The 15758-nt window shown below is 47.9% G+C and overlaps 1 protein-coding gene across 8 annotated transcripts in view; it reads left to right on the forward strand.

Annotated features, from left to right (window-relative positions):
- ENOX2 (ecto-NOX disulfide-thiol exchanger 2) overlaps window positions 1–15758 on the forward strand; it is a 168081-nt gene that overhangs the window by 95174 nt on the left and 57149 nt on the right. For all 8 annotated transcript variants that reach the window (XR_005584688.1, XR_005584689.1, XM_039488634.1 and 5 more), the window contains 2 exons: window positions 8729–8941; window positions 10978–11084. Coding sequence is in view for 6 of the 8 variants with exons in the window: in XM_039488634.1 (XP_039344568.1) it covers window positions 8729–8941; window positions 10978–11084 (320 nt within the window). In the remaining 2 variants the exon portion in view is untranslated. The remainder of the gene's footprint in view (window positions 1–8728; window positions 8942–10977; window positions 11085–15758) is intronic.

The following is a 15758-nucleotide window of genomic DNA, read 5'->3' on the forward strand; positions in this document are numbered from 1 at the left end:
CTCTCTCTCAGCAGAAGATTCGTGGCCAATCATGAGTGGGAACTCCACAACACTGTATTAAACGACATCTTCAACCAATGTGGGACTGCAACCAGAGACCTCATCACCTCCTAAGCCAACCACAAATGCAGCACATACTGCTCCGGGGGTGCATTGGTCCCCACTCTCTGGGCGATTCTCTCGTACTCCGGTGGTTGGAGCAGATCAACTACACCTACCCTCCTCTACCACTCCTGCCACGAGTACTCCACAAGAGTAAAAGAGGTCATCCTGATTGTCCCATTCTGGCCAAAACATTTCTGGTTTCTTAACCTTCTCCACATGTCAGTGTGTCCCCCTCTTCCCAGTCCCACTTTCCCTGAGTGGTTAACGCAACACAATGGCAGGATCAGACACAGATGCTTCACCCCACCTCAGAGTGTGGTATTTGGATGGGCATCTTCTCTAGAATGAGAATGCTTATCAGAAGTGCAAGAAAGAGTCCACTAGGCATCCCTACCGGGCCAAGTGGAAATGATTCACCTTCTGGGCCCAACAGAAATGGCTTTCCCCAGAGGAAGTGGAGATTCCCCTTCTTTTGGATTATTTCCTATCTTAAAGATGTTGGAGCTAACCCTAATCTATTTCAAGTTCCACTAGTGGCAACCAGTGCCTTCCACCCTCCTGTGGAAGGACACTGCATATTTACACATCCGTTGATTACTATGTTTTGGAAAGGCCTCCTCAGAACTTTTCCACCTGTATAACCTATTGCTCCACACTGGGACTTCAACCTCGTTTTATTGGCACTGATGAAACAACCCTTTGAGTCACTGGCTTCATGCTCTATGTCCCTTCTTTCCATGAAAGTCACCTTCCTTGTGGCTATCGCTTTGGCAAGAAGGGCAGGGGAACTTGGGGCCATGATGGCAGACCCCCTTTTCACCACTTTTCATAAAGACAAAGTCTCCCTGCACCTACATCCTAAGTTTCTACCAAAGTTTGTCTCTCAGTTTCATGTCCACCAACCCATCCACTTACCTGTTTTCTTCCCAAAGCCTCAGATCTTGGAAGAGGAACATCAACTTCACTCCCTTGACATCTGCCAGGCCTGCAGAGGACAAGATCAATCAGAATGTCTGCTTGATTGTTTATCGCAGTAGCGGAGAGACTGAAGGGGCAAGCAATTTCCACACACAGAATCTCCAAATGGATTTCCAGGTGCATTACACCAGTGGCTCTCAACCTTTCCAGACTACTGTACCCATTTCAGGAATCTGATTTGTTTTGTGTACCCCCACGTTACACCTCACTTAAAAACTACTTGCTTGGGGTCACCAATTGAAATTAATAGGCGACAGGTTTAAAACAAACAAAAGGAAGTATTTCTTCACACAGTGCACAGTCAACCTGTGGAACTCCTTGCCAGAGGATGTTGTGAAGGTCAAGACTATAACAGGGTTCAAAAAAGAACTAGATAAATTCATGGATGATAGGTCCATCAATGGCTATTAGCCAAGATGGGCAGGGATGGTGTCCGTAGCCTCTACTTGCCAGAGGCTGGGAGTGGGCGGCAGTGGATGGATCACTTGATGATTATCTGTTCTGTTCATTTCCCTCTGGGGCACCTGGCATTGGCTGCTGTCGGAAGACAGGATACTGGGTTAGATGGACCTTTGGTCTGACCCAGTATGGCCATTCTTATGTTCTTATTACAAAATCAGACATAAAAATGCAAAAGTATTACAGCACATTATTACTGGAAAAGCTGCTCACTTTCTCATTTTTACCACATAATTATAAATCAGTTGGAATATAAATATTGTACTTCCTTTTCAGTGTATAGTATCTAGAGCAGTATAAACAAGTCGTCTGTATGAAATTTTAGTTTGTACTGACTTCTCTAGTGCTTTTTATGTAGCCTGTTATAAAACTGGGCAAATATCTAGATTAGTTGATGTACCTTCTGGAAGATCTCTGCGTACCTCAAGGGGTACACGTACCCATGGTTAAGAACCACTGCGTTACACTATGCTATCAGTTGTCAGGACTGTCTCCAAACCTCAGCGTGAGGGCCCATTCCACGAGAGCCCAGGCATCCACCAGGGCCACCCTCCACAATATGCAGCTTAGAGACATATATAAAGTGGTCACATACCTTTGCTACACATTACGGCTTGGTTCAGAACTCTGCAACGGATGCCTCATTCAGCACAGCCGCCCTCCACTCCCCTCTTCTGCATTAGGTACTGCTGGTTAATCACTCTTAGGGTACGTCTACACTACGGGACTATTCCGAATTTGCATAAACCGGTTTTGTAAAACAGATTGTATAAAATCGAGTGCGCGCGGCCACACTAAACACATTAAATCGGTGGTGTGCGTCCACGGTCTGAGGCTAGCATCGACTTCTGGAGCGTTGCACTGTGGGTAGCTATTCCGTAGCTATCCCATAGTTCCCGCAGCCTCCCCCGCCCCTTGGAATTTCCAGGTTGAGATCCCAGTGCCTGATGGGGCAAAAATCATTGTCGCGGGTGGTTCTGGGTAAATGTCATCAGTCACTCCTTCCTCTGGGAAAGCAACGGCAGACAAGCATTTGGCGCCTTTTTTCCCTGGATTGCCCTGGCAGATGCCATAGCATGGCAATCATGCAATTGTGACTGTCACCGTATGTGTACTAGATGCCGCTGACAGAGGCGATTCAGCAGCGCTACACAGCAGCATGCTTTTGCTTTTGCATGACAGCAGAGATGGTTGCCAGCCATACTGTACCATCTACCAATCCATAAATTGGTAAAAAGATGATCATGGCTACCAGTCGTTTTGCACCATTTGCTGCTGTCATAAGTGCCCCTGGCTGCTCTTAGCCAGGGGTGCAAAAGCCAAAATTGGGAATGACTCCCAGAGTCAATCCCTCCTTTTTGGTATCTAAAAATAGAATCAGTCCTGGCTAGAATATGGGCAAGTGTACTAGAGAACCACTGTATCAGAGAGCACAGCTGCTCTGTGTCAGATCCTGCAGAAATTATGAGCTGTATGCTATTCACAGGGGGTGCCCCTGCAACAACCCCACCTGTTGATTCCATTCTTCCCCCAGTCTTCCTGGGCTACCGTAGCATTGTCCCCCCACTTGTGTGATGAAGTAATAAAGAATGCAGGAATAAGACACACTGATTTGTTAGTGAGAAATGAGTGGAAGGCAGCCTCCAGCTGCTATGATAGTCCAGACAGGACAGTAAGGAGTGTGGAGCAGAGGAGCCCAGCATCCCTCTGCTAGTCCAGGGGCAACTGAATCTTTTTTTTACACATGAAGGGTGGGGGCTGACAGAGCTCAGCCCCCTGTTGCTATGACGACAATGGTTATCAGCCATACTGTACCATCTACCATGAAAAATTAGGGCCAGGCACCCTTAATAGACCTCACCGACTGGTAACCGATGCTAGTCTGCATGGTTACCAGTCCTTTTGCACTGCCCCATGTGCCAATAGGCTGATGACGAGGATGGATACCAGTAGTATTGCACCATCAGCCACCCATGGCGGGGGGGAGCAAGGATGTTGGTGTTGAGTGCTGCAGCATCGCATCTATCTGCAGCATTCAGTAAAGATAGGGTGACATGTTAAAGAGTCAAGAGAGGATTGTTTTCCCTTTCACTTCTGGGGGTGGGTGGGGGGGTGCGTAAATTGCCGAGCTATGCCCTGACCCACCGTGGACACTGTGTTTGACCCTAGAAGCATTTGGAGCTCAGCCAAGAATGCAAATACTTTTCGGAGACTGCAGGAACTGTGTGATAGCTTGAGTCCTCCAGTCCATGAGCGTCCATTTGATTCTTGGGCTTTCCGTTACGTTTGTCACGCAGCAGTGCGCTGAGCCCCTGCTATGGCGTCTGTCTGGAGATTTTTTAAAAATGATTTTGAATTTCGTCTTCTGTAACGGAGCGCTGATAGAACAGATTTGCCTGCCCTTACAGCGATCACATCCGCATGGTCCATGCGGGAGCTCTTTCTTTATTTTGATTTTTAACTGCATCGCCACACGTGCTGATCTGAGCTCCACGCTAGGCAAACAGGAAATATTCAAAAGTTCGCGGGGCTTTTCCTGTCTACCTGGCCACTGCATCCGAGTTCAGATTGCTGTCCAGAGCGGTCAGTGGTGCACTGTGGGATACCGCCCGGAGGCCAATACTGTCGATCTGCGGCCACACTAACCCTAATCCGATATGGTAATTCCGATACTAGCGCTACTCCTCTCGTTAGGGAGGAGTACAGAAACCGGTTTAAAGAGCCCTTTATACCGATGTAAAGGGCCTCTCAGTGTGGACGGGTGTGGCGTTAAATCGGTTTTACGTTCCTAAAACCGGTTTAAACGCCTAGTGTAGACCAGGCTTTAGTGGAATACAATAGGTACCATCACTCGAAGAAGAAGAGGAGGTTACTTACCTGTAAGTGGAAGTTCTTTGAGATGTGTTGTCCCTATCTGTTTTCCACTTGCTGCCCTCCTTCCCCCTCTGCTGTAGATCTGTTGGATTTGCAGCGGTGAAGGAACTGGAGACTGTTCATCTGACCTGTCTGTTATCACCTCAGATTAAACCATGAGGTAAAGAAAGGGCAGAACAATGGACACTACTACTTTCAAATTCTACAGCTCTGGATGAATGCTGCACATGTGTAAACTCTCAGTGGAATACAGATAGGGACCATGCATCTCAAACAACCTCCACTTACAGGTATGTAACCTCCTCTTCTCATCTAATGACTGTTTGGTGTCCTGTACACAAGGTGAATCTGTGGATCTAGTTCCAGCCCGTTGCCTCTCACAGGTGTGTTTATCCTGCCTCAGAGAGATGTCCTGGTGCGCTTCCCAGCAGTTACCTATCACCAAGAGCTGCTGATGCAGATTCTTATAAGGTGCCAAGATCCAGAAAAATTCCAGCTGATGGCTTTGAACATGAGGGGCTGAACCTCTGGAAGCTCAGATATTCTGATCAGCTGCTGGCCTCTGCCAGGATGCTCTCTGGCCAGGATAACTCTCTAACTCCTGAAAGGATTCCATACACAGAGCTTAAATACTCAGATCTCTGGAAGATCTGCAAATTCTGGAGTGCACAACATGGAGCTCTGAGTGTTGTGTGGTGACTCCATTAAAAAGCTGAGTCTCAGCAGTGGCTTTGGGTTCTTCTTTGAGTGATTGCTCATGTGTATTCCACAGTAGGTGTGCGTGCTTGCTACGTGCACCGGTGCTGGAAGTTTTTCCCCTAGCAGTACCCGTAGGGGGGAGCACCCCCCGCGACCTCTGGAGTGGCGCCTGCCTGGTGCGGTATAAGGGGAACTGCGCATTCCCCCCACCCTCAGTTCCTTCTTGCTGCCAGTGAAGGTGTGTCGGAACTGCTCTGCTCCAGCTTTGCTGTAGCTTGTCCCCAGAACTGTTCGTTCATTCAGCGTTAGTACCCGTAGTTAGTTAGCTGTTTAGTTAGTTTAGTTAGTCAGTGAGCCCGGGCCGGGGCATGCCCCGCGCCCCGGGGTTTAAGTCGTGCGGCTCTTGTAGGTGTTCTATGCCAAGAAGCGCCCCACATGCAGACTGTTTGCGCTGCTTGGGAGAAACCCATATCAGCAAAAGGTGCAAGATTTGCAAGTCGTTTAAGCCTTGGACAAAAAGAGAAAGGGACATTAGGCTACGGGCCATCCTGATGGAGTCGGCGCTGATTTTGACCTCAGCACGCCGCTCTGAACTGGTACCCGGCACTGCAGTGTCAGTATGTGGTGACCCTCTGGTACCATTGACCAGTTGGCACCACTCTCCATCCACGGGGCACGCCAAAAGGGCCAAGAAGACTCCCTCTTTGCAGCAGCACCGAGGGAAATCTGGGACAGAGGCTAGGCCCATGTCGGGCAGTCCTCGATCCCCACCGGGCCCCAGGCCACCAACTCAAGATGAGCGGAGTAGCCCGGCCCCTTCGGAACAGGCCTCTCTGGATGTCCTGAAGCACTCCAGGCGGCCTGGGACGTCATGTCCATGCCGGTGCCCGGAGCACGGCTAATGTCAGCCCCACGCTCCAGAGGCAAGCTGCTGCTGGGATCTCTGCAGTTGCCTCCGGCCTGGTACCGGTCTCAGTTGAGGGACTGTTCTCGACGCTGATCACTGCCCAGCGACCGCTCGGGGCAGAGTCCAGGTGGATCGCCCTCGACGCCAACCAGACTGTCTGGCTGGGTTCCATCCAGCCGGAACTCGTGGCACTGCTCGTCCCGGGAATATCGACGGGACCGCGGTGGGTATCGCCGTTGGTCCTTGTCTTGGAGAGAGTACCGCAGTCGGTCATGGCACGGTCATCGACGCCATTCCCGCTCGGACTCCCGCTCCAAGTCTCCGTCAAGACACCGCAGCCCCAGGCGTCGATCACCGGTGTCTAGCCGTCACATTCACCTTGTACTATGCGATTGTCCCCCAGACCAGGCGTCACCCTCCTTCCCCTCTGTTGGAGTTGTCTGGCAAGAAGGAACTGAGGGTGGGGGGGGAGCATGCAGCTCCCTTTATACTGCGCCAGGCAGGTGCCACTCCAGAGGTCGCGGGGGGTGCTCCCCCCTATAGGTACTGCTAGGAGAAAAGCTTCCGGCACCGGTGCACGTGGAGAGCATGCACACCTCCTGTGGCATAGACATGAACAAAACATCTCGAAGAACGCCAGTTACGGAACAGGTAACTGTCTTTTCTCCCACAACGTCATCTGACAAAGGCAGTCTGGCTTCTCTCCTACACATCTCCCGGTTTCTTAAAGCAGTGGCAACGATTTGTTTTCTATTAAAGCTCCTGTACTAGTTGGAAGCTAAACCTCGTTATGGAACACTTCACAGAGCAGCCCTTTCAGCCGATGGTTAACTCATGATATTTCCTCTCTGTCAAAGTTTCCTGCTTAATTGCAGTCACATCTGCTTGAAGGATTAGCAAGTTAAATGCATTGTATGTCAAGAGGCTTTTCTGCAGCTTTCCCCCAAAAGTAATACTCCGATTTCCTACCTAAAATCCGTTCTTCTCAGCTCAATCAGGACTCCGTTCTGTCCTGAGCCCTCTCATCCTCAGGAAATAGAGATGACACCATTTGGATGTCAGCAGGGCCATCAAGTTCATCTTGGGTAGACAAAGTCATTCAGGAAATTGGATATTTGGTCCATCACTTATGTCACCAAGAACAAGGGACTAGAAGTTTCTGAGACATCCTTCTCTAGGTAGAATTGAACATGTTTGTGGTTATTTAGGGGTTAAAGCTGGGACATTTTTCAGCTGAGGTGGTGACGCTTTCCAGGCTAATGTGGGAGGAGCAGCAAAGGCATCAAGACATTAACAGCTACCTTTGTGGTCTTGGGGGTATGGTTAACCGACTTAGTAAACTCTCTGCTATGAAAAGAGACATTTACAACAACGTTAAGTTATCTGGTTTTGTGTGGCATAAATCTACATAGGGCATATATATTAAACAGGCCCAGATTTTCAAAATCTAGTGGCATTGGGTGCCCAACTTGTGACTCCTAAAATGGGCCTGAATCTGAAGGGGTGAGGGTGCTCAGCACTTTCTGAACATCAGCTGCTTTCAGGTATCTCATGTTGGGCACCTAACATCACTAGAGACTTTTGAAAATTTGGGCTGCAGTTTCCCAGCTGGTCAGCATGGAACCTCTGCTGCCTAGCGAGAGCCAGTTCCTCCTCCCAACAGCTAGAGGGGTGATGTAGGCTGAGAACAGCAACCCCTTTCACAAAGGCTAGACAACAGCCTTCATCTGGCAAGTCCTCTCAGTTACTGTTACCTGAGGCAGATATGACCCAGTGACCTAGAGGTAAACAGCTTTTGTGGCCAAGCATCCCCCTGAACTAACCATTCACCCGTCCCCTGAGCCAGGCACTCCCCAGCACCTTGCCCTGGAGCCAGTCACTCACCAATTCCTGGGCCAGCCATTCACCAGTCCCCTGAGCCAGGGACACCCTGCTGCCCACCCCATAGTCAGCTGCTCACCTGGCCCTCAGCTAGCCTTTTGCCAGTCCCCTGAGTTGTAACATTTGTTATTGTTCTTTAATAGCCTGAAAGTGACATTCCTTGCTAAATCTTCATGCCTTTACTCAGGCAAACTGTCTTTGAGTCAGTGGGCATTTTGCCAGGGCAAAGAGTGACTAAAACTGGGTAGGCATTTCAGAGTTTGATCCATGCCTTTGTATTGTCTCTTCAGTAGAGCCGCAGTTAACCTAGCTGTGCTCCAGCACTATGGTTGTGAGCTAGCTGGGGGCCTTGCCTCCTCTGTATTGTATTTCAGCAGCTACTTTTTTTTCTTGATTTCTCTGCAGCAAAGAGGCAGATTTAAAACTATGTATAATTCTGAGGACAATTCAGATAATAATTTTAAGACAGGTTAGGCCTGTGGCCTAATGTAATGCATTTCCCCTTTAAAATACGGTCATAATTGGAGAATATTTAAAAATCGTAGTAGCTAGCCAGATTCATAAATTATCATAAAATACAGAGAAACCAGAAAACATCTTAGATAATCTTTGCAAAGCATGCTTTCCATAAATTGCTGTTCTGACAGCCCCAATGTATTTGATGCTTGACTGAAAGCTGGCCATGTTGTGTTTTGAGGAATCTAATCCTGCCACACTAAGCAAATAGTTCAGTGCTGACTGCTGCGAAGGTGGCTGCTAAACAGCTGTGCCACTGGAAATGACTGCAGATTTTCCCTGTTCTAAAGATTTTCTGTTTTGACCCAGATGATTCCAAGTTCTTGGAAGCAGTGCAGACCTTGGTGACCTGGATAGAACGTGGGGAAGTGAACAGGCGGAGTGCAAACAACTTCTACTCCATGATCCAGTCAGCTAACAGTCACATTCGCAGATTGATGAACGAGAAAGCAGCCCATGAGAAAGAGATGGAGGAAGCTAAGGAGAAGTTTAAGCTTGCTCTCTCAGGGATTCTAGTCCAGTGTGAGTAGTATTTCCGCACTGAGCATTGTTCATGTATTACTGGGAGATTTTTTTGTTTTTGAAGGGGCACAGCAAATACAGCAAGACCCCAGAAAAAATAATCACCATGGCTGGACAAATACAGTTAATTTACAGATATATGTAATTTACCTCCATAAATTTCTTCTGGTGTATCGTGGAGGAAGCATTTACGCATGTGGGAATGAACTCCTCATTTGTTCTCTTTCAAATATATTCTGTTAATTATTCTACTGTAGCAATGCCCAACATTCTTTACCTTGGTGTGCAGTCAAGGTAAGTCCCCAGCAGCCCAGTGCCTCAGTGCAATGTTCAGGATTGACTCACCAAAGGTAGGACGTAACAGAATGTTTTCAAAGTCCTGTTTCATAAAAAGAGGCTCCATAAATAGGAGATTAAATCAATTTCTCATGGTGATGTAGGACCAAATTTTAAACTAGTGCCTTTTGCATTTGGTTTTCCTTTCATGCTTAATCTTGTTTAATCTTGATTCAGATTTTTTTCTGTTCTTAACATAAACAAATATGGGCATTGAATCCAAGAGATGGAGTGTTTTCCTCAGAGTAAGTAGTAATAGAGAGAGTAGGAAGTGTTGTGTAACAGACAGGTCATGGGCAATAATGAAAAATTCACAGAAGCCTGTGACCTGTCCTTGACTTTTACTAAAAATACCTGTGACAAAATGTGTAGCCTGGGCAGCTGTGGGGGGAGCGAAGGGGGGCAGGGAGTTCCAGGGTCCCCCCCACTACAGCTGGGAGCTGCCGGGCCCCCCTGCCACCTGCGGCAGCCGAGAGCTCCATGGATCCCCCTGAGGGCAGCAGAGGGAGCAGTGGGATTCCCCCTGCCGCCCATGGCAGCAGGGAGCAATGGGGGTCCCTCTTGCCACCAATGGGGATGGGGAGCGGCGGGGATTCCCCCCGGCCACCAGGACTCCCTGCTGCCCTCGGGGCAGGGAGTGGCGGGGATTCCCCCTGCTGTTGGGTCCCCCTGCTGCCCGCAGTGGCTGGGAGTGGTGGTTCCTTCCTGCTGCCCATGGTGGCCGGGAACAGTGGGGAGCTGCGTAGTTCCCCCCTGCCACCTGTGGTGGCTGGGAGCTGCAGGGGTACCTCACAGTTCCCTGCCTCCACAGGTTGCAGGGGACCCTGCAGCTCCCAGTCACTGATGTCTTTGGAAGTCACAGATTCCGTGACCTCCATGACTAAATTGCAGCCTTAGTAATCAGTCATTATAGCACACCCATTAGTATTCTTATTACAGCTGCACTGGTTAATCTAAACATACTGTACACTGAGTTTTATTTCATAAAAATCATGCCCACTGCAGCAGGCCAAATATACAAAGCCAATTCTAGCTATGCTCCTTGTTGTGAGGTGAATCTACCCCCTTGCAGCGGAAGATCACATACGTCATTTAAAAACTTCTCCAAAAATTGGCAGGAAAAATATTTTGAAAGAATGACTCCGGAGCCCTGGTTTGACAGGTGAGTGTCCAGGGAAAGGAGAGAGCTTCCTGGTTTTGCTGCCCTGTGGTGAAGGACCCTTCCCTGTGTTTATGTGGGTGGTGTGTTATAATGTCCAGGTTATGTCTCTGTGCTTTGGGACTGAAACAATGGGACAGAAGAACATCCATAAAGCCAGCTACACAGTCCTTCCATTCTAAAGAGTATAAGACCCCATTCTGCTGGACTTCCAGGAATTCCTATTTGACTTGTTGGCTCCACCTCTATAATGTATCCTTCGTGCATTTAACCCTGTTTCGCTTTTGTTCTGTTGAGAATGATGCTGGCTTCTCCAGTTGTTAATCACTTGATAGACACTTAGGCTCTGGCCTTCTGGAGTCCCCTCTTTCCTTTCTGGGCACCAAGTCCCTCCTGAGCATGGCCTCAGGACAGCACAGTGTTATAACAAAAGATTAGCCAAACCACCTGCCTGATTCCGCTCTTTTACTCCTTTACTCCTCTCGTTCGCATTCTCTGGATGATATTCTGGCCCGATTTGACTGCTGATTTCACACTACAGTTGAGCAGATAGTGGCTGTGTACCATTCCGCCTCCAAACAAAAGGCTTGGGACCATTTCACGAAAGCTCAGCGTAAGAACATCAGCGTGTGGTGCAAACAAGCCGAGGTTGGTAATTTTTTATTGTGTTAGATCCTCCAGAGTACAGTCTCTTTCTTAACAGGATTTTGATTTTAAGTTTACGTGGGCACTGTGCTCACATGGACAGAAACAGCCTTAATGAAATGATGCAGTATGGGCCTTACTTAGAGGATCTGCTGCAACAAAGGTAATATGTGTTCCATTGATGTCTCTGACTGGAGAAGAATCCTGCATATGCTAACACAGCCCTAATAACGATAAATTGAGCGCTGTAAGCCATTGGTATTGTGTACAAGAATAACTATTGGGCCATAGTTTCTGTTGTGGTATTAGGGCTGTAAACAGTTGTGTACTGGTGTGGAAACTGCATGGAGTCACCTGAGAGAGAATCCTAAAAAGGACTACATAGTCCTTTATGTAATCCTTGTAACAGTCTTTAGAGGTGCAAAGTTTAAAGCTGGCACAAATTCAGCAGGTCTGATGAAGGACATCATTATACTTCTGTACCTATAGAATGTAATTAAGGTTATGTCTTCACTGGAGACCTTACAGCGGCACAACTGTACCGCTGCAGCTGTGCTGCTGTAAGGTCTCCTGTGTAGCCGCTCTGAGAGCTCTCCCGTTGGCGTAATTAAACCATCCTCAATGAGCAGAGGTAGCTATGATGGCTGGGAATTTTGCCAGAAGTTGGGAATGGGCGACGGGATGTATCACTTGATGATTACCTGTTCTGTTCATTGTTGCGTTGCATGCGGGCCGGATAAAGCACAACAACCAATATGATTGCAAGCTGAATTATTTATTGTGTACAATGCATTATATTATATAGGCTTCTCCATATTAGCAAACGTCAGACACACCAACATTACATTGCTGCTGATTGGTTCTTTGTCCGATACACACGCTTTTCACATGCATGGCCCTTTGCTCACAGATTTCCCATTTCCCATGCAATTCATCTGATTATGGTCCTGTTTATCACCTTGAAACAGATCCCAGCTAGGCCACCTGGCGTCTGCCTCCTCTGGGCTAGCTCCCAACTTTCTCACAACAACTTTATCTAATCCCTCTGTTTTTGATGTGCTGCTGCTGTAACTTTCCACCAAGGCAGCATAGGGATGATGCATCCCTACATCTCCCCCTCTTTTCTTAAAGAGACTTTCAGTAAACCTCTTTAAACTTCATTGCAAACTAATTTCTTCGCCTGAATTTATTTACAAACACTTCAAAAACACCAAAAACTTTTTTCTTTAGCATTTTTACAAAGTTCAACTGCTGTTTTCTCCAGCAACTACAGAGTTAACTTTTTACTTTTCTTAAAATTACTTGCTTTTACCTTAAATTACTTGCTTTTCTTCCGACAGCCACTTACCAATTTAAATTACCATTTCAAATATTCTTCTGAATATTTGAAATTTTCATGCTTATGCTTAATTACTTTTTTTTTTTTACTACACCCTTAAAAGTTTTTAACCTGTTTTTTAATTTTTTTGTTTGTTGCCTGCCCGCCTGGGCCCGATTTTTTTTTTTTTTTTTGCTGAATTGTTTTGTTTATGGACACTAGCTTGTTTTACAACCAGTTTAGCTAGGAGGCTGGGCTTTTGAACTAGCCCCCACCCTTCTGATATTTTTTGTAAACAGTTATTTGTACTTTTCCACCGTGGGGGCTACATTTTTATGCATATAACTTTAATTACAGCATTTGCTTTTCGCCTATTTTATTTAGTATTGGCTACATTTAGTATTAAGCAGCCTTGCAGCTGTTAATAATTAACACATAACACAAAAAATTACAAAAATTTAGTAAGGCTAACAAAAGCACTTTACATAAAGGTACTTTGGGTTACATAGGCCCAAAGCCATTTTTTTGAGTTACCTAAATTTATGCCTAGTAACACCAACAACTCCCCACTTTGAGAATACTTAACAAACTTTTGGCTGAGTTTTCTCAAACTTTAAGGACAAAAAGCAATTAAGCTCTAGGGAGCTGGGGTTAGTAATGAGGGGGTAATTAGTTCCACATTCATCCTCCCCATCGACCCAGCAGGATTCGGTATGTAAAAGCCCACACCCACCCTAACCGGTCCAAATGCTTGGCCTCCCCAGATTAGATGGTACTCCTGATGTATCTGTAAGGGCAGTGGGCCATCCTGGTGCTCAAGATCACTCCGAATGGCCATTAGCTGGTTATTTAGGATTTTAAACGTACTAGCTTCCACTGCAATGCCTTCCCAGCCTCAGTAATAGCCCATACCATCTCTGCCAGTAGCTTCTGGGTCATAAAACTAATGGCGGAAATGACATGTAACTCACCAACTCCAGCCTGTACTTGGGTTAGCGGAGCTCCGACAATAGGAAACTGGATAAGGGCAATATCATTTACAATCCAATTAGGGAGGGCAATACATACTGAAGGATTTATTCAAAACACAGAGCGCACCCTGTAAAATAAACCCCAAAATCCAATTAATACCACATTCCCCAGCAGGAGTCCCACAAATTTCATTCTGCCAGTGTACAATTTTTTGTTTCTTTACCAGGGTCAGTTCTTAATGTCCTTTTAGTCAGGAATTTCTGGACTTTGGCAATGTCAATGATGTGAGTGTTTTTTCTTCTTTTCCACCACCGTCGTGGTTCAGCTCCTACAGGGGAAAGGTCACCAGCACATCACCCTGTAGTGGTTTTGCTTCTTTCAAAAAAATCCAATGACACAATGGGGGCTGCCAGTGGACAAGGGAGAGGTTAACCAGCACGTCACCTTGTCCTTTTTTCCTGCTGTCCAAAAGCACAATGAAGCTAGAAAAGGAAATAGGCTAATCATCAGTAGGAGAATTCTTCTGATGTGGAGGGGTCTTTTTGCAATGAGAATCATGGGTCCAAGCAGTCAGTCTTCTGGTTTCAAGGAGTGGCAGGGCTGCTAGGGTCTTTGGGCAGCTCTTCCATACCTGTGAGAAGAGACAGCTAACACATTCCGTTAGTGCCTGGCAGGGTTTTGCAGCTCTCATAGCTTTTTGGGCCCAGTCAAGCCCCCCTTTTTCTTGGCTGTCCGCCAAGTCTTAGCTGTGAGCGGTATCCTTGACGGGGCCAGAAAGAATGAGCTTTCTTCGGTTAACTCATTCTGTTCTTTTTCCTTCCCTCCTTGGCTTCGTTTAATCTGTGCATCCTGTGTCAGGACACCCAGCTGTTGCAGCTCATACCGGAGAAGCATAACGGTTTTCCCGGCATTGTCCCAGGCTTAGACCAGCCAGCGTAGGACGCCTTCTCCAGGTTCCTGCCAAAACAATTTACTCGCTTGTAGGTCCGAACGACCTCCGGGGCCACGGCACGGGCCTCAGCCTGCACCGTGCACTCCAACGTCTTCCCGTCCAGGGCTCGCTTCCAGCGGAGCACCTCCTCGTCCTGGGCCCGAAGGGTGGTTAGGAGGAGCCTCCCTAGCTCCCCCTCTTTTCTTAATAAGCAAGTCAGCGCAGCAGGGGAGATTTTTTCCCCCTGTCGGTTTATAATGTGCAATAAAAACTTCTGTATTGTCTTTTCTTTAGCTGATGCAGCGGTACTTATACTTAATTTACAGCCGCTCACCTGTGAGCTCACACACGCCTCTCTCGGACGTTCAGGGGCTGCCTTTACCGCAGTACCTTCTGCCGCGGCTGTAACCCCCGCGTTTCTTTTTAAGCACCGACGAACGATCCGACTTGTTCGAATCGCATCACGTCGGGGTCACCATTTGTTGCGTTGCATGCGGGCCGGATAAAGCACAACAACCAATATGATTGCAAGCTGAATTATTTATTGTGTTCAATGCATTATATTATATAGGCTTCTCCATATTAGCAAACGTCAGACACACCAACATTACATTGCTGCTGATTGGTTCTTTGTCCGATACACACGCTTTTCACATGCATGGCCCTTTGCTCACTGATTTCCCATTTCCCATGCAATTCATCTGATTATGGTCCTGTTTATCACCTTGAAACCGATCCCAGCTAGGCCACCTGGTGTCTGCCTCCTCCGGGCTAGCTCCCAACTTTCTCACAACAACTTTATCTAATCCCTCTGTTCTTAATGTGCTGCTGCTGTAACTTTCCACCAAGGCAGCATAGGGATGATGCATCCCCACAGTTCATTCCCTCAGAAGCACCTGGCATTAGCCACTGTCGGAAGACAGGATACTGGTCTAGATGGACCTTTGGTTTGGCCCAATATGGCCGTTCTTATGTTCTTATGATGTAGCGCTGTCCACACTGCCGCTTCTGTCACTGTAACTCAGTGGTTCTCAGCCTATTTATCATTGTGATCCTCAGGCTGAGAACCACAGTGCCCCCCGCCCAGAGACCCCTCAATAGAGTGGGGCCAGGAGTGGAGCCCTGGGTGCAGGGACAGGCATCTGGACCCCAGGCCCTGCTGTGCAGGGCTGGGCAGCTGGAGGTCGGACCCTGGACCCTGCCGTGCAGGGCTGGGCAGCTGGAGACCGGATCCTGGACCCTGCTGTGCAGGGCTGGGCAGCTGGAGGCCGGACCCTGGACCCTGCTGTGCAGGGCTGGGCAGCTGGAGGCCGGATCCTGGACCCTGCCGTGGAGGGCCAGGCAGCCGGAGGCCGGACCCTGCTGCAGGCAGCTGGGCAGCCAGGACCCGGATTTTTTAGCTCACAGCTGGGCTGCAGCTATGTGCTAATTAGGCCGCATACGGCCTGTGGGTTGA

The sequence above is a fragment of the Mauremys reevesii genome, linkage group 9 (assembly GCF_016161935.1).
Source record: "Mauremys reevesii isolate NIE-2019 linkage group 9, ASM1616193v1, whole genome shotgun sequence".
Classification (NCBI taxonomy): Eukaryota; Metazoa; Chordata; order Testudines; family Geoemydidae; genus Mauremys; species Mauremys reevesii.